This window comes from Coregonus clupeaformis, unplaced genomic scaffold (assembly GCF_020615455.1).
Source record: "Coregonus clupeaformis isolate EN_2021a unplaced genomic scaffold, ASM2061545v1 scaf0172, whole genome shotgun sequence".
Classification (NCBI taxonomy): domain Eukaryota; kingdom Metazoa; phylum Chordata; class Actinopteri; order Salmoniformes; family Salmonidae; genus Coregonus; species Coregonus clupeaformis.
Window position 1 is genome coordinate 284,104 of NW_025533627.1, and position 19,059 is coordinate 303,162.

The following is a 19,059-nucleotide window of genomic DNA, read 5'->3' on the forward strand; positions in this document are numbered from 1 at the left end:
GACAGCAGGGAGCCAGTTTCCTCCTCTGTGGTTAGACAGCAGGGAGCCAGTTTCCTCTGTGGTTAGACAGCAGGGAACCAGTTTCCTCCTCTGTGGTTAGACAGCAGGGAGCCAGTTTCCTCCTCTGTGGTTAGACAGCAGGGAGCCAGTTTCCTCCTCTGTGGTTAGACAGCAGGGAGCCAGTTTCCTCCTCTGTGGTTAGACAGCAGGGAGCCAGTTTCCTCCTCTGTGGTTAGACAGCAGGGAGCCAGTTTCCTCCTCTGTGGTTAGACAGCAGGGAGCCAGTTTCCTCCTCTGTGGTTAGACAGCAGGGAGCCAGTTTCCTCCTCTGTGGTTAGACAGCAGGGAGCCAGTTTCCTCCTCTGTGGTTAGACAGCAGGGAGCCAGTTTCCTCCTCTGTGGTTAGACAGCAGGGAGCCAGTTTCCTCCTCTGTGGTTAGACAGCAGGGAGCCAGTTTCCTCCTCTGTGGTTAGACAGCAGGGAGCCAGTTTCCTCCTCTGTGGTTAGACAGCAGGGAGCCAGTTTCCTCCTCTGTGGTTAGACAGCAGGGAGCCAGTTTCCTCCTCTGTGGTTAGACAGCAGGGAGCCAGTTTCCTCCTCTGTGGTTAGACAGCAGGGAGCCAGTTTCCTCCTCTGTGGTTAGACAGCAGGGAGCCAGTTTCCTCCTCTGTGGTTAGACAGCAGGGAGCCAGTTTCCTCCTCTGTGGTTAGACAGCAGGGAGCCAGTTTCCTCCTCTGTGGTTAGACAGCAGGGAGCCAGTTTCCTCCTCTGTGGTTAGACAGCAGGGAGCCAGTTTCCTCCTCTGTGGTTAGACAGCAGGGAGCCAGTTTCCTCCTCTGTGGTTAGACAGGCTTCGTCAAAAAACGACACCGTATTCTCTACATAGTGCACTACATTTGACCAGAGCCATATGGGGCCCCGATTTCCTAATAAAAGCCCTATAGGCCTGTGTCAAAAGTAGTACACCATATAGAGAATAGGGTGTCATCCCAGCGGCCGGTCGTCGTAGGCGCTGTACCTCTTGACGTGGATACGGCGCACGCGCTCCCTAAGGTCCACCCCCCGAGTGGGTGGGGCCTTCCTCCTCCTCACTGTGGGAACCACAGTGGGCGTGGCTGTGGGCGTGGCTGTGGGCGTGTGGCCTCCAATAGGGTGTCGTCAGGGTCAGGAAGTGTCTCGTATAGCAGAGCGTTCAGGGTCTCCTCGTAGATCCTGGCCTCTGGGAACTCCACCTGGGATAGAGACGGACGGACGGACGGACGGGGTCAACATGAAGATTTGCTGCAGTACAGTAGTAGCGGGTCGGTGTCAGCAACGATGGACTGCCATGAACAAATGGGTGTGTGTGTGAGTGTGTGTGTGTGTGTGAGTGTGAGTGTGAGTGTGAGTGTGAGTGTGAGTGTGAGTGTGAGTGTGAGTGTGAGTGTGAGTGTGTGTGTGTGTGTGTGTGTGTGTGTGTGAGTGTGTGTGTGAGTGTGAGTGTGTGTGTGTGTGAGTGTGTGTGTAAAACCCCTAACCAACCTCGGTCTGTTTTTTTTTTCTCTGTGGCGTAGACTATGGATGTGCAGCAGACCTCCGCCAGCTTGCGTCCCTGTCCGTAGAACGACCAGCAGCAGATCTCGTCACCGATCACGTCCTTGATGAAGAGAACACGGCCATTGTAGCTCAGAGAGACAGCTTGTCAAAAAAGCTCAATATTCTTCAACAGGTTGTCGTCTGAGTTACTGTGGTGGAATGCAACCCGTGGATCAGGAGGTACACATAAGTATTTCATTGTCAACACAGAGTACATGATGAGTACTTGACATTAAGAGGCCCTCACTGAGCACTTACCAACAGTCATTAGCTATTATTGACTCTCCAAACAACAGAACAGGCATAGGGTTCACTAGACGTGTAGTAGTACCTGGTATAGGAGTACTAGACGTGTAGTAGTACCTGGTATAGGAGTACTTGACGTGTAGTAGTACCTGGTATAGGAGTACTTGACGTGTAGTAGTACCTGGTATAGGAGTACTTGACGTGTAGTAGTACCTGGTATAGGAGTACTTGACGTGTAGTAGTACCTGGTATAGGAGTACTAGACGTGTAGTAGTACCTGGTATAGGAGTACTAGACGTGTAGTATCTTACCTGGTATAGGAGTACTTGTTGTTACTTCCTGTTGTACAGCAGCTTCACTACAGGCTTGGGATCAGTCTCTCCTCCTCCTTGGCAGAGGTGACCACAGGGATTACACACAGAGACTGCTCCTTCTGGTCCTGTTAATCAAACACACCACAGGGATTACACACAGAGACTGCTCCTTCTGGTCCTGTTAATCAAACACACCACAGGGATTACACACAGAGACTGCTCCTTCTGGTCCTGTTAATCAAACACACCACAGGGATTACACACAGAGACTGCTCCTTCTGGTCCTGTTAATCAAACACACCACAGGGATTACACACAGAGACTGCTCCTTCTGGTCCTGTTAATCAAACACACCACAGGGATTACACACAGAGACTGCTCCTTCTGGTCCTGTTAATCAAACACACCACAGGGATTACACACAGAGACTGCTCCTTCTGGTCCTGTTAATCAAACACACCACAGGGATTACACACAGAGACTGCTCCTTCTGGTCCTGTTAATCAAACACACCACAGGGATTACACACAGAGACTGCTCCTTCTGGTCCTGTTAATCAAACACACCACAGGGATTACACACAGAGACTGCTCCTTCTGGTCCTGTTAATCAAACACACCACAGGGATTACACACAGAGACTGCTCCTTCTGGTCCTGTTAATCAAACACACCACAGGGATTACACACAGAGACTGCTCCTTCTGGTCCTGTTAATCAAACACACCACAGGGATTACACACAGAGACTGCTCCTTCTGGTCCTGTTAATCAAACACACCACAGGGATTACACACAGAGACTGCTCCTTCTGGTCCTGTTAATCAAAACACACCACAGGCAGGCTGGTATAGTACATAACAGACACCACGGGCAGGCAGGTATAGTACATAGAGAGAAAGAGGTCCAGGACCAGTCTAAACAATGCCTGGTTCCACTCTCACTGGCTCTGTGCTGCTGAACAATACAAAAGGCTTTGTGTCAGGACATACAGTGGGGGAAAAAAGTATTTAGTCAGCCACCAATTGTGCAAGTTCTCCCACTTAAAAAGATGAGAGAGGCCTGTAATTTTCATCATAGGTACACGTCAACTATGACAGACAAATTGAGAAAATCACATTGTAGGATTTTTAATGAATTTATTTGCAAATTATGGTGGAAAATAAGTATTTGGTCACCTACAAACAAGCAAGATTTCTGGCTCTCACAGACCTGTAACTTCTTCTTTAAGAGGCTCCTCTGTCCTCCACTCGTTACCTGTATTAATGGCATCTGTTTGAACTTGTTATCAGTATAAAAGACACCTGTCCACAACCTCAAACAGTCACACTCCAAACTCCACTATGGCCAAGACCAAAGAGCTGTCAAAGGACACCAGAAACAAAATTGTAGACCTGCACCAGGCTGGGAAGACTGAATCTGCAATAGGTAAGCAGCTTGGTTTGAAGAAATCAACTGTGGGAGCAATTATTAGGAAATGGAAGACATACAAGACCACTGATAATCTCCCTCGATCTGAGGCTCCACGCAAAATCTCACCCGTGGGGTCAAAATGATCACAAGAACGGTGAGCAAAAATCCCAGAACCAAACGGGGGGACCTAGTGAATGACCAGCAGAGAGCTGGGACCAAAGTAACAAAGCCTACCATCAGTAACACACTACGCCGCCAGGGACTCAAATCCTGCAGTGCCAGACGTGTCCCCCTGCTTAAGCCAGTACATGTCCAGGCCCGTCTGAAGTTTGCCAGAGTGCATTTGGATGATCCAGAAGAGGATTGGGAGAATGTCATATGGTCAGATGAAACCAAAATAGAACTTTTTGGTAAAAACTCAACTCGTCGTGTTTGGAGGACAAAGAATGATGAGTTGCATCCAAAGAACACCATACCTACTGTGAAGCATGGGGGTGGAAACATCATGCTTTGGGGCTGTTTTTCTGCAAAGGGACCAGGACGACTGATCCGTGTAAAGGAAAGAATGAATGGGGCCATGTATCGTGAGATTTTTAGTGAAAACCTCCTTCCATCAGCAAGGGCATTGAAGATGAAACGTGGCTGGGTCTTTCAGCATGACAATGATCCCAAACACACCGCCCGGGCAACGAAGGAGTGGCTTCGTAAGAAGCATTTCAAGGTCCTGGAGTGGCCTAGCCAGTCTCCAGATCTCAACCCCATAGAACATCTTTGGAGGGAGTTGAAAGTCTGTGTTGCCCAGCGACAGCCGCAAAACATCACTGCTCTAGAGGAGATCTGCATGGAGGAATGGGCCAAAATACCAGCAACAGTGTGTGAAAACCTTGTGAAGACTTACAGAAAACGTTTGACCTGTGTCATTGCCAACAAAGGGTATATAACAAAGTATTGAGAAACTTTTGTTATTGACCAAATACTTATTTTCCACCATAATTTGCAAATAAATTCATTAAAAATCCTACAATGTGATTTTTCCTGGAAAAAAAATGCTCAATTTGTCTGTCATAGTTGACGTGTATGATGAAAATTACAGGCCTCTCTCATCTTTTTAAGTGGGAGAACTTGCACAATTGGTGGCTGACTAAATACTTTTTTCCCCCACTGTATATGAAGGCTCAGCTAAATTCCATTTGAACAACTCAGTCAGGTCAGGAGGTGACTTTGTTGATCGAAGCATGCTCACAGAATTTAAATGGACCGGAACTGAACCCTCACCCCTGACATAGAAGAGTGTAAAGATTATGTTGAAACTTGTATTCACTAAACTCTACCACAAGTGTAGTGTATTACATCAAACATTGTAAAAACGATCTCTGAGGTTGAGTGAATCTCTTATAATGCTTTATCATTTCATGTTTAAGACTTGCTCAAAGATTTATTAATATAAGAAGTATATTCCAATCTGAAAATGATGGACTCCACTTCATTCATAAACCCGTTTAATGACATCCACTTTCTGTCATAAAAAAGAAAAAGAAAAAAGAGGACATGACATGAATGAAAGCCAGAGCGGTTTTTAATTCAACGTGGTATTGATTCAGGACTCCTCAGCATAGATGTGCTAGAGGCCAATGGAACAAAGACCGTAGGGTATAGAAAGACGCCGGATTGGAGCACATTCAACACATTCAATCAAAGTGGATATTCGTCAAATCCGTCATGATTGATGTATTGTAACAGGCCCACAATGTGGTAACTAAAGTCTGATTTGTCTGTTTCCACTTTTCAGGTTTAGAAAAAGTGACTGCTAAATGCTAACTCCTGTTCGTGTAAACTGGTAGCTTAGCTAGCATACAGAAATCGGTGGTGGTAGTCAGTCGTTCTTAACTGTAATGCCGTTGATTGGTGACGATGGCATGTATTGTGGTTGACATCCATACAAGCATTACCTACCGATGTTTACCTCAACATAGTGTATTTCTCCCATAAGATCTTTCCCCCCCCCCCATGCGTTTCCATGGCATTTCCATTGTTTTGGTCGGGTTCGATTGATCTCTTTACCGCATGTATCGTTGCCCAAGGTTACCATGGAGACAGCAGAATCTCCCCAGTATAACCTTGGCTAGTCCAAATACTGAATGCCAGGCATTCCAATGAACATCTATCACACTGACACAGGCTGCACCCTGCATGGCACCCCATGAGGCAGCAGGTAGCCTAGCGGTTAAGAGCGTTGGGCCAGTAACCGAAAGGTCGCTGGTTCGAATCCCCGAGCCAACAAGGTGGATATATATCCACTGTTCTGCCCTTGAGCAGTTAACCAACAACAACTGCTCCCCTGGCGCCAATTATGTCGACATTGATTAAGGCAGCCCTCACATTTCGGTTGAATGCATTCAGTTGTGCAACTGTCTAGGTATCCCCCTTTGCACTAGGGGCCCAGGTAAAAAGTATTGCACTACATAGGGAATAGGGTGCCATTTCAGACACATTATACCCACTGCCACTATGGTTGTAACAGTCATGGAATTTTGGATGGTGATTGGCCAGCCAAATTACTGCGGTCCTCATAATAAATATATGCATATTATTTTTTATTGTATTTTTTTGAGACGCACATTTTCTCCTCTCCTGACCGCATGTGCTGCCATAGAAATAGAACGAATAGAACAAGTGTCTACATTCAAGTCAATGACGGCATAATGGGTGGACATTGCCAGTGTACTCATAGGAGCAAAACAGGAAGTAAAATATGTGCTAAAATATGTACAGTGATTTGTTGATTCAACTCAACTGACATTACAAAAAATACCTTCCATTGCATGAGCCACATCAGTTAACATAATTTGAATGAACATTCTACATTACCATGGAAATTATTGCATCACAATATCAGGCAGCCATTGCAAGTGTACCCATGAGTTAACCAGTCAAATTACCAGGGTTAGAGGTTCCATGCCCCTTCTATTCATTCTATGTGTGTTGCTGCTGCATTGTGTGTGTGGGGGGGGTGTTGCCTAGGCAACCAAATACTTGTTTGCTTGTTTCAGCCAGGAGCAACAAAGTTTCATTACGATGTTAATAGTCCATGTTACGGCTGAAACGGACTCAATCGCACAAATCCCCGGCAGTCCAGCCTTCAGTCAGCTGTTCGTTCCACAAACAAACATCTTTTTTTTTTTTTTACAGTTATGACGGTGATTTTATTTTCATGACGGTCTTCATCCATAATCGTCAGTTATAACGGTATTTGTGCCAGCCCTAACTGGCACATATTGTAAACAAACAGTATTGTTGTCCTACAGCCACTTACAGAGTAGACACACTGGTCCAAAGCAAGTCAAAGATCACAACATGAGGAAGCAATCTGTGGAGCGTAAGTCATGTTCAAGTCGGCATGGCCAAGACGACAGCAAACAAACACGCGTTACATTACTGTACAGTCTGTTGCCCTCATGCACAGATCTAGGATCTAGCAAAGCTACAAGTTGGATCAGTAGTGAGGGCAACACACTCCTATGCATAGCCTGCAATCCAAATGGCACCCAAATTCCCTACGTAGTGCACTGCTTTCATCCACAGTCCTATGGGCCTTGGTCAAAAGTAGTGCACTATTATAGGGAATATGGTGCCATTTGGGACACAGCTCTCTCTGTGTCACTGACCTGCAGGCCTCCCTGGCACAGCTCCATCAGACCCTGGATCAGGTAATACTTGGCCTCTGCCAGCAGCTCTAGAGCCCCCTGCCTGCCAGGTGACCGCTTCCTCCCGCAGGTACGTCAGGATGGAGCCAAAGTGCTTCCCACTACGATCTATCAGGATCCAGCCTGGACAGGACCATGCAAGGCAAGTAAAGGCAACGGTCAATTCTGGTCAGAATTTTTAGAGTAGCGTAGTTCCATGTATCTTTTTGATGATGTGCCTGCCATAGGGCCTGTACACGTATATCTAAATGGTATTTGTAATCATTGCTGATGATTGTTGCTTTAGCCATCTGCTCCATTCTGAAGTCTGTATTAGACTAAGTAGAGTTTCATCTATGTTTCTGATCCATAAGAGTGACTGTGAGACTTTCTGGAAGTCTCCAAAGTCCTTCTCACCCTCTCTGTCAATGAAGACCTCCTTCCTGCCACTGAACATGGCCTTCAGCACGGAGTCCTGCCTGGTGAGCACCTGCAGCGCGGTGTAGAACAGGGTCCCCCCCTACGTTCAGACGCACATACTTGTTACCCAGGCCCACCGCCGCTCTGTAGCTGCAGGTCTTGGGACGCGCCATCTGGGAGGCTGTAGGGGGGAATAGAATCAAACTTGTCTATTCAAGGATGAAAATGTTTTTTTGGCATCCCCATATAAGAATTTTAAAGATTGCATACACTTACACATCATTCACATTATAAACAGTCAGCCTAGCACACTGTATAGCCTACATAAACACATAGAGGATATTGGCACATTCATTCATAACTGACCGCTGCCCTCATTGCCCCACCGTTCCATGTATACCTTCATGGGAAAGTCTAATGGCTTGGGAGCCAGTGGAGGTGACCTGGGTCTGGGGGGTGGAGGCATAGTCGGTGCTGGGGGAGCTGGCAGCTGTCCCCGGACATGTCCCTCTGAAGGTAGACGACCACCCTGCAGATGGAGGTCCTGATGCCCCCCGCCGTGGTGACATCTACTGGGGGGGCCGCCACAGCCTTTCACTGGCCCTGCAGATCATACCTGGTGGAGGGGATCAATAAAAAAAGCACAGCAAAAACCTCAAACCCCTGGCCTGTGCTGAGATGACAGACTAACAAGATCACAGTCGGGACAATGTCCTTCTGAAATCTGAAACCTTGATTTATAGTCATTGACTTAAATTAGAGGGGTGTTGCTCTGGCCAATGCGGTCATACTTAAAACACCAGTAGTCGAGAACATTGTGAACACAATGGAGAGAGGAAGCCACCCACCCAATCAGTATCTTCTTCTCGATTTCCCTTTCCCCTAGCATGGAATTTAGCTGGGCCCACTACGCTATGTCCATCTTCATACAAAAAACAAACTGCCTTATTTGGGAGAATGTCCCCAAAAACGTTGCATACCAGAGGAAGACAGTCTGTCTCTGGGGAACTTTGATTCAGATGGGTGCAGTAGTGTCATTCAAACCAGCAGAGGACGTTATGTATTGTGATATGAAAAATGCATGCACTCACTAACTGTAAGTCGCTCTGGATAAGAGCGTCTACTAAATGACTAAAATGTAAATGATATCAATACATTTCACATATAGCTACTCCCATGAAACTGTCATGGCATAAATCCTAACATGTAGCAAAATGTGTGACTACTAAAATAGGCCTAAAACGTCTGTACATATAATTATGAGATAAAGCTAACTAACTAGCAACATAGGGTTGAGTCACAAATGGTTGTTCAGCTAGAGCTAAAAACTAGTTAACTAGTTGTGTTGGCTTGCTAACTAACTACTGGCTAACTTACTGTTGTTAGCCAGCTATTATTATATGTCAACTATCAATTCAAGATCATTGAGACGAACTTGAATGACGTAGTCCTACTAGTGTATAATAATTAGCTAACGTTAGCTAATTATTATACACTAGTAGGACTACGTCATTCAAGTTCGTCTCAATGATGTGTGGCTTACTTGCTTTTCTCCTTGCCACCCCGGAAAAAAATGCTAGCTAACAGTTAGCTAACTTTTTAGATACTCACCCACACCGTCTTTCTCTTGGGATAATTAGTTTGTTGAACAGGTGATCGTTAGTACATTAAAAGCTATGTTATGTACGCCACCTACAATTGTCAATATTTACAAGGCAACGACTTGAAATAACTTTCCCAACTACAGAAACGTTTGCTACTACAACTCCCACCCACCTCCTTACCGGAAGTTACATGCCTTGGCCAAACACAACTGTTTCCCTCGCAGCCGAAGTGCCCTGTGGATTATGCCACATAATCACAACATTGATATCACATTTAAATACATTTAAGGTAAGTGAGTGAATGACTGACTTGAAGAGCTCTCACTTGTAGACAATAATGATTTGACTTTTGCACAGCTTGTAACCAGCAACTCACGCTAAAATACCTAGTCAGCTAGCTAAAACAGTTAGTTAATGCTTTCTAGCTAGCCATGTTACTGGCTGTTGCTAACCTCTTGCCCTCCACTATTAGCTTGTTTGTCCAGAACATGACAGTCCGATTAGGGCATCAGGACAAGCTGTGAGATAGACAACAAGCTAATTAGCTATCTAGATAGCTAGCAGGCTAGGTAAGTAGCAAAGATGTTTATATCTGTGTAAGTAGTTAGTGAGAGACCTTCTGGTTGTAAATTGTAGCTAACGTTAGCTAGCTATAGAGAACATTGCCAAAGAAGCAGCTGGCTAGCGCAGATTAAAGGCTATTGCATGTGTGCCAACAACGAATTATGTCAGATAGCTAGCTAGTGATTAGTCAAAGGTCACAGAATCAAATTGTATGTATTTTTTTGTTAGTGTAAACAATATTTTCCTAACTAACGTTATCCATGTCTGTCACAATACTAGACTGCATTCTCTCTTCTTTTCACTTAATAATATAATATGCCATTTAGCAGACGCTTTTATCCAAAGCGATTTACAGTCATGCGTGCATAAATTTTTTGTGTATGGGTGGCCCCGGGGATCGAACCCACTACCTTGGCGTTACAAGCGCCGTGCTCTACCAGCTGAGCTACAGAGGATCACCCACATCGCCTACTCACCAAGTTTACTAATGTAGCAACGGTCATCAACATTGTTAAAAAACAATTATAATAAATGTAACAGTTGGACAATGGAGGAAGATACTCCAAACTTTTTGAATTTTTATAATCCATCCGATATTGCCTGAATCATAGAACATAACACATTTTACTGGCATGGACAAATAATGGAGTTGAGGGATTTTGGTGGGAATTTACAAATACATGACAAAGTATAGAACAGTTATAGACATAAGATATTACATTAAATTCAAAAATAAATTGGGAGTTATATTGGAAAGACACCAAGAGATGATGACAAATATTTACACACTATTCATATTTACATATTCATATTCTTATATACAGCACAGTTAAATTAGATGTATAGAAAGAGAAGAGGCACAGTGATACAATATGTTTTTGTATCTGTTTTTTAAACCTAAACGTGCTTTTTGGCTGAGTAACCTCTGGTGGCAGAGGTTACTGGCTCTATACATAACTGAGTGACGCACTAAATCGGTTTTTGGTTGTCACGTTCTGTTGCATAATTCAACAAGTGTGTCAACAGCAGTATACCCTCAGATTAAAAATCAAAACGCTTGGCTCTAGATTACACCTGTCTAAACATACTTTTGTGCGCAAGATCAGACATATCACTATAATCCGAGTGTACATTTTCGGAAGTTGCTTTCATTTCAGAGCATTTAATTTGTAAACATTTCAACACTATTAAATGATTACTTTTTTCAATTCCACAAAAAATGTACACCTATCAAAATAAAGTGATCTTTCTTGTGATGTAAAATGCTGACCACACCGCTCGCGTTACAAAATAACATGTATGTGTACATTTACGTAACGCGAGCGGTGTGGTCAGCAAGTTAGCATTGTTATAGATGCAACGGAAAGACAACGTATTCCATTGAGCCCATTTCAGCCATTACCGGGGTGTGTTTGACAGGTCATTAGAAACATTTCCGCGGTCGTAAAGTTAACGGGAAAAAACGACAGGCACAAGCAAGAGTATTAAAGAGTCGCAGGAGTAAAATGAAAGCAATCAATCCAGCGAGATTTAAGTGCCAAGTGGATTTTGCACCCCTCAAACACAGGAAATAGATGGTTGAAAAAGACAGATCCTCAGGTGGGCGGGGCATGCATGTTGCTATACTAATGTGACAGACAATGCCCAAAGTAATACAAATCCACAAGTTGTCTCTCACCTATCCCGCCCTTTTAGATCAATGCAGATGAGCGAGAGACGAGGAAAAGAAGTCACTTTAGACTATTGAGATGCTGGTTAAATAAAACATTTTTTTAAAGCATCCATATATCCACGGTATCTCATGGTATTAATGTTGTGTTTTTCAGCCCCCCATCTATAAACCAGCTCTTGGGACAGGCCTTGTGGCCATGGCGAAAGACCCGTTGGGTGAAGCTGGCCTTCATTTTGATGAACTCAACAAGCTGCGGGTGCTGGAGCCAGAGGTGGGCCAGAAGACCACGGAGCTCAAGGAGGAGTGCAAAGACTTTGTTGACAGTAAGAACATTCCATTATCTTCTGTTCTGTGTCCCAAATGGCACCATATTCCCTATATAGTGGGCCCTGGGCAAATGTAGTGCACTACATAGGGAATAGTGTGCCATTTGGGACGCTCCACTTGGTGTTAAGTGCCATTACTTTCATAGAATATTGTGCAGATCAGTGGAGAGGTCCACTCGCACATCTGTTCTTAATGTTAAAACTGTGTTCTTCAAATGTTGTTGACACCTAATTACCGAATAGTGTTTTACTAACTTTCGTGCATTCATTCAATACACAGAAATCGGCCAGTTTCAGAAGGTAGTGGGTGGTCTCATCGAGCTGGTGGATGAATTGGCAAAAGAGGCAGAGACAGAAAAGATGAAGGTAAGGGTCTGCATTGGCTCTTTTAAGAGTTGTGAGTTTCTTAGTCCATCTTTACAGGACTCAGACACACACAGATGCAATACTTTTTGTTAAACTCATTCAAAGTCAATTGTTTTCAATCAACGTGTCAGTCAGATCAAAGTGACCGCTGGCTCTACAATCTGCCTGTCTGCAAGCAATCTCAGGTTGAAAACAAAACAGTGGACTTTGACTGCTAGCTAGCTAGGCCACTGAGTACACTTGCTGCACTTTTCTGTGGGAACGACGAGGCCTTGTTATCTGGGTGAACAACATGCTGCTGCACTGCCTCCTTCTCCCAGGCTATTGGAGCCAGGAACCTGTTGAAGTCTGTGGCCAAGCAGAGGGAGGCCCAGCAACAGCAGCTCCATGCCCTGATAGCAGAGAAGACGATGCAGCTGGAGAGGTAAGAAGACTGAAGCCTGGTCCCAGATCTGATCTCACTAGCCTGGTCCCAGATCTGATCTCACTAGCCTGGTCCCAGATCTGATCTCACTAGCCTGGTCCCAGATCTGATCTCACTAGCCTGGTCCCAGATCTGATCTCACTAGCCTGGTCCCAGATCTGATCTCACTAGCCTGGTCCCAGATCTGATCTCACTAGCCTGGTCCCAGATCTGATCTCACTAGCCTGGTCCCAGATCTGATCTCACTAGCCTGGTCCCAGATCTGATCTCACTAGCCTGGTCCCAGGTCTGATCTCACTAGCCTGGTCCCAGATCTGTTTGTGCTTTTGCTCACTCCATTGTCAAGCCACACATGTTTGGAAGGACAATTCCATATGGAGTTGGCAAGAGACTAGAAACAGACTGTTACCCAGGCTATATTAAAGAGACCAGAAACAGACTGGTACCCAGGCTATATTAAAGAGACCAGAAACAGACTGGTACCCAGGCTATATTAAAGAGACCAGAAACAGACTGGCACCCAGGCTATATTAAAGAGACCAGAAACAGACTGGTACCCAGGCTATATTAAAGAGACCAGAAACAGACTGGTACCCAGGCTATATTAAAGAGACTAGAAACAGACTGGTACCCAGGCTATATTAAAGAGACTAGAAACAGACTGGCACCCAGGCTATATTAAAGAGACCAGAAACAGACTGGTACCCAGGCTATATTAAAGAGACCAGAAACAGACTGGCTCCCAGGCTATATTAAAGAGACTAGAAACAGACTGGTACCCAGGCTATATTAAAGAGACCAGAAACAGACTGGCACCCAGGCTATATTAAAGAGACCAGAAACAGACTGGTACCCAGGCTATATTAAAGAGACTAGAAACAGACTGGTACCCAGGCTATATTAAAGAGACCAGAAACAGACTGGTACCCAGGCTATATTAAAGAGACTAGAAACAGACTGGTACCCAGGCTATATTAAAGAGACCAGAAACAGACTGGTATCCAGGCTATATTAAAGAGACCAGAAACAGACTGGTACCCAGGCTATATTAAAGAGACCAGAAACAGACTGGTACCCAGACTATATTAAAGAGACCAGAAACAGACTGGTACCCAGGCTATATTAAAGAGACCAGAAACAGACTGGTACCCAGGCTATATTAAAGAGACCAGAAACAGACTGGTACCCAGGCTATATTAAAGAGACCAGAAACAGACTGGTACCCAGGCTATATTAAAGATACCAGAAACAGACTGGCTCCCAGGCTATATTAAAGAGACCAGAAACAGACTGGCTCCCAGGCTATATTAAAGAGACCAGAAACAGACTGGTACCCAGACTATATTAAAGAGACCAGAAACAGACTGGTACCCAGGCTATATTAAAGAGACCAGAAACAGACTGGTACCCAGGCTATATTAAAGAGACCAGAAACAGACTGGTACCCAGGCTATATTAAAGAGACCAGAAACAGACTGGTACCCAGGCTATATTAAAGAGAGCAGAAACAGACTGGTACCCAGGCTATATTAAAGATACCAGAAACAGACTGGTACCCAGGCTATATTAAAGATACCAGAAACAGACTGGTACCCAGGCTATATTAAAGATACCAGAAACAGACTGGCTCCCAGGCTATATTAAAGAGACTAGAAACAGACTGGTACCCAGGCTATATTAAAGAGACCAGAAACAGACTGGCTCCCAGGCTAAGAAGACAGTTTGTCTTATTCAATATTGTTCTGAAGACAGCTGTGCCTCAAGGGCAGAAACAAACGTGATTGGTGAAATTTATTTGGCAAGAAATGTAAGACTGAGGTCAAGTCTCCTTGTGAAATCAATAACAATGGGGAAATATATTGTTAGTGTCTCATTCTCAGGGGTTGACATTATAGTCAGTCAGTTAGTTAATTAGTCAGTCAGTCCCTGGGGTTTAATGAAGTTTGTCTTTGTTTGTAATCTATTCCAGGTATCGCATCGAGTATGAAGCTCTCTCCAAAGTGGAGGCTGAGCAGAATGAGTTCATTGAACAGTTCATTCTGCAGAAATAAGGGGTGCGTCGAAGGCCCGAAATGTGTGCGTGTCTGTGTGTGTCTGTGTGTGTTTGTGACCATGTTTCCAGGGTGCCTGAATTGTTTTCTATGGGTGATATCCACTACGCTATGGGTTAACGGGAATCGCTCATCTGAACACAACCTCTCTTACGACCTCACAAGCAATCCAAAACTGCTCCAACTAAAACACAGGTGTTACCGTGACAGCAACAGACAGACCACATGCAAAGTTAAAGTAGCTTCTCACTCTTAGGCTTCTAGAACACCATAACATGTTCCTCACTAGCAGGTGACAACCATCCTCCCCCAGTTATCCATTTTTAGCATTTAAGTGTTGAATGCTTGAAATATAATTAAAACCTGAGGCTCTATAGGCGTCACGCCTTTTCACAACACTACAGAATATCAGACAAGCAAATGGGGAAGAAAGCTATTTATATATACCAAGGAATGTATTTATACTATTTAATACCGAATAATTACTCTGTATAGATAGTTTTATTACCTTTTCTACAAGTAGAAAACAAAGTACAGTATGTGCATGTTACTGTAAATAATTTCATGATTTCCCCCCCCCCCAATTTTTTTAGTTTTTTGCTGTGTGTCGTCTGTTTACATCTGAGGTAGGAATATGTTCATGGTTTTATAATTTCACCATTGTCTGTGGGACCACACCAAAACATTTACCCTCAGGTGGCTTATTGGAATTTCAGGCCAGTGTATAAATAAACAGTAAAGTACATTTGAAAGGTATATTAATTATTTTATGTTTACAGTATATATCAAGAAATTATCAAATGTTCTCATACTCTGCATTCATCTTATCCATGTTAAAAGTTAGTAAACCAGCTTAGTGGACCAACTTCATCAAAAGATGAGGTATACTTGAATAAAAAGGATTTGCACATATTTTGATTCTCTTGGTGTCAACATTCTTGACTATTGCTAACCATTATATTTTCTCGACTTTAAATATACGAATTGACAATTGATCACAAAAATTACTATGAAAATTAGTAGTGTAGTCTAGACTAGAGGTATGATTACCTGGATGTCTAGGCAGCCGGGTCACAGCTTGAGATTCAGAATGTACAGGTGGATTAGTAGCCTGAGTGCCAATCTGTTTGTGCCATCATGCCAACTCCTTGTCACTTGTAATGTTTGGTTTGACAAGGACAGCAATGGAGTTGGACAATAGCACAAACAGAATGGCACTCAGGCTAGAAATAGATGAGTGTCTCATTTGATCTTCTTGGCCTTAGCTGAGCCCTTTCCTCCCTGAGTGTTGGTGTTGTAAGCTGAGCCCTTTCCTCCCTGAGTGTTGGTGTTGTAAGCTGAGCTGAACAGCATGGTGAACAGCAGCATCAGAGGAACCAGGAGGTACGGAGCGTAGATGACTGCAAGGGTGTAGCGTTCCTTCTGGGTCTGGGGGCCAGGGTGGGGCTCCGTGGGGAAGGGGTAGTAGAGGATGTGGGCTAGGATGGGGACCAGGGTGGTGGCTACGTGGGTGGAATAGACAATGGCCGGAGTCCTGATCCACTTGCAGCCTCCTGGAAGAGATGATGGTTGATGGAACAGAATTAGGTTGATTTCCTCACGTTACGACAGGCTTACCTGCCTTGTCGTCATGTCTGATTTATGACAACGTCTACGTCTCAAATGGCGCACTATTCCCTATTTAGTGCACTACTTTTAAACAGGGCCCATAGGACTCTGGACAAAAGTAGTGCAACATAGGGAATAGGGCGCCATTTGGGATACACACATATACTGATAAAGGGGTGTTAAAAGAATGGGCATCCGCTAGAGGTCACACTTGAGTTACTTATGACTAAATTACTATCTACAGCGTGCCAAATCAAAGGTCTTATTGCACCATGGGCTTAATTTTGTAATTCCAAATACCACAGATTTTTACATTAGTTTGCTAGCCCATATGGGGCCATACCAAATGACTCCCTATGTAGTGCAGTACTTTTGACCTCTCTCATCAAAAGTACTGCACTAAAGGGAAATGGGTGCCATTTGGGACGTATCCCATGTTATCTGACCTTTGAGGAAGGCATATGCAGCTATGGGGAAGAAAGGGATTTGGACCAGGGCCTCGCAGAAGATGAAGGACTTGAACCAGGTGGGGGGATCCAGCATCATGGGGTCTCTGAACTCAGCCCCATACCATCTCAAAAGATCTTTCAGCTGTTGAAAAATATATATATATACATATCAACACAATATATTTGTAAACACTCAACGTTGCATCACTATAGGCACATTGGGTGTTAAAAGGGATTTTCAACATCCCCAAAAATAATACGGTGATATGATGCAGTCACCGTTACTTCATCCACTACCAACTTTCCTTCATGGACCTACTACTACACACTAGTCAATTAAACAGGTCAAACTTACCTGCTGAGGATACAGCTGTGCAGGAAGCAACGCTTGAAGATCAATGAATAATGTAATAGGAATGTGAGAAGCAAAATAAAAGAAAAATATAATCTCTAATATACGAAGAACACCCATATTGTATCAAAGGAAAGATACACCAAAAATATATACAGCTATCTAAACTTTAACTTAGATATTAGCGAGAGCGCACGCAAACTTGACAGCGTTGAATAGAAAAGAGGGGTAAGGCTAGTGACGTGGCAATGCATGTCGGATGGTTCGATTCTATTGGCCCTTTTGCTTGGTTGATCTAGCTGAGGGGCGGTACTGAATCTGTAGGCTCTGTTCAAACATTTTAAACATGCAGCAACCTTCCTTCCTCGACTAGTGATTAGTTCAAGCTTAGGGAGGTAGAAAAATCTAATTAAACCAGGCTCTATAGTATTAAATTACACGTCATTTTAGCGCGACACAGGCAGCCAGCATTGTTGACATTGTAACGGGACGGTTAGTTGCGCTAGTGTTTTGTTGAAATATGCCCGAAGCTGCAAAACCATCTTTAGATGCCACCTCTGCGACCAGAACCTAAGGATATTCGGTGCTCTCCAAATGTGCGTTCGCTTATGTCAACGTCGGATTGTACCATTCTGACTGGGGGTGCGTTCGTAAATTCAGTCTGGCTATCTACTCTGATTTCAGAGCACTCTCGTCTTGAGTGTGACAGAGCGCAGAATAATTTATGAATTTATGAACGCTCAACACCAGATAAATATGGCCAGTGTCAGTAAACGTCGGCAAAAAAGCGTAGTTAAATTGTTGCCAGCGGCACAGTTACAGTCACCAACGCTCTGGATAACATGAAAACACCCTAACCAGCTCTGCTAGGGCGAGTAAAATGGTCAGAGTGAGATTTTTTCTCATTTGTGTCTGGAAGTAGCTAGCAAGCTAGCCAAAGTTAGCCAGTTAGCTTGGGTGCTTGACTGCCTTTGTGAAGTCAGAACGCTCCGAAAGAGGGAGGGGATTGGTTGCACGTTTGAAAGAGGACCACCCTGGCCTAACATCATAATTTCAACATTTAACATAAACATTCAACATAAAACATCAACATTTAATTATTTATGCATAGTCACTTTAACTCTACCCACATGTACATATTACTTCAATTATCTCAACTAGCCGGTGCCCCCGCACATTGACTCTGCACCGGTACCCCCCTGTATATATAGCCTCCCTACTGTTATTTTATTTTACTTCTGCTCTTTTTTTCTCAACACTTTTTTTTGTTGTTGTTTTATTTTTACTTTTTTGTTAAAATAAATGCACTGTTGGTTAAGGGCTGTAAGTAAGCATTTCACTGTAATGTCTGCACCTGTTGTATTCGGCGCATGTGACCAATACAATTTGATTTGATTTGATCATATCACTGCATCATCCATCAATCTGTTCTGTGTGCCAGCCTGGGAAAATAGTATTCCGAGGTCATGACAATGATGATGAAACTGATCAACTTTTTGAGAGCAACATCAGCCCTACAACAGCGCCTGCTACGAGGCATTCTGACAGAGGCCACTGCCATGTTTTGATGACTTACTACTGCACAACAATGTCAGATGGCTCAGCAAAGGCAGGGTTTTGGAACGCGTTTGGGCCATTCAGGAGGAAATCAAAGCTTTCTTATCAGAGTAAAAGAGTGACAAGGCAACTCAGTTTTCTGAGTTTTTGGAAGATGAGGAGAAGATGGAAACAGCATTTTTTGACAGACGTCACATCACACCATAATCAACTGAATGTTAAGCTGCAGGGACGGGACAACACAGTGTGTGATATGATAACAGCAGTCCGGGCTTTCCAGAAGAAATTTGAGCTTTTCAAGAATGATCTCCAGGGAGAAATTGTCCACTTCTCCAATCTTCTGGTGCAATCGCAGGGAGACAAAGATCGTCCCAACCATGTAGATTTCATCCAGAAGCTGATGGAGAACTTCAAGGCTCGCTTTGATGACTTCACT

The 19,059-nt window shown here is 44.0% G+C and overlaps 2 protein-coding genes and 1 pseudogene across 2 annotated transcripts; 1 reads left to right on the plus strand and 2 right to left on the minus strand.

Moving 5' to 3' along the window:
* Positions 1-1,080: 1,080 nt before the first annotated feature.
* On the minus strand, positions 1,081-9,352 carry LOC121555678 (annotated as a pseudogene).
* A 113-nt stretch (positions 9,353-9,465) lies between these two features.
* LOC121555680 (intraflagellar transport protein 20 homolog) lies at positions 9,466-15,569 on the plus strand. The gene is made up of 5 exons (XM_041869507.2): positions 9,466-9,543; positions 11,646-11,813; positions 12,097-12,182; positions 12,503-12,606; positions 14,576-15,569. The coding sequence occupies exons 2-5, from the start codon at positions 11,687-11,689 to the stop codon at positions 14,655-14,657; spliced, it is 399 nt and encodes a 132-aa protein (XP_041725441.1). The 5' UTR covers positions 9,466-9,543; positions 11,646-11,686; the 3' UTR covers positions 14,658-15,569.
* Positions 15,403-17,303, minus strand: tmem97 (transmembrane protein 97). Its single transcript, XM_041869506.2, has 3 exons — positions 17,070-17,303; positions 16,712-16,856; positions 15,403-16,210 (listed from the first exon to the last, which is right to left on the minus strand). Exons 1-3 carry the CDS (start codon positions 17,184-17,186, stop codon positions 15,900-15,902), a joined length of 573 nt encoding a protein of 190 aa, XP_041725440.1. The 5' UTR covers positions 17,187-17,303; the 3' UTR covers positions 15,403-15,899.
* Between the last annotated feature and the right edge of the window lie 1,756 nt (positions 17,304-19,059).

What these genes read in the sequence shown, in the direction of transcription:
- tmem97 (XM_041869506.2), bottom strand. Translation starts at nt 17,186, where the DNA reads ATGGGTGTTCTTCGTATATTAGAGATTATATTTTTCTTTTATTTTGCT. An exon ending in CACAGCTGTATCCTCAGCAG is followed by an intron (nt 16,857 to 17,069) that starts GTAAGTTTGACC and finishes ATTTTTCAACAG; the next exon opens with CTGAAAGATCTTTTGAGATG. An exon ending in TGCATATGCCTTCCTCAAAG is followed by an intron (nt 16,211 to 16,711) that starts GTCAGATAACAT and finishes CATCTCTTCCAG; the next exon opens with GAGGCTGCAAGTGGATCAGG.
- LOC121555680 (XM_041869507.2), top strand. Translation starts at nt 11,687, where the DNA reads ATGGCGAAAGACCCGTTGGGTGAAGCTGGCCTTCATTTTGATGAACTC. An exon ending in CAGAGACAGAAAAGATGAAG is followed by an intron (nt 12,183 to 12,502) that starts GTAAGGGTCTGC and finishes TCCTTCTCCCAG; the next exon opens with GCTATTGGAGCCAGGAACCT. An exon ending in AAGACGATGCAGCTGGAGAG is followed by an intron (nt 12,607 to 14,575) that starts GTAAGAAGACTG and finishes AATCTATTCCAG; the next exon opens with GTATCGCATCGAGTATGAAG.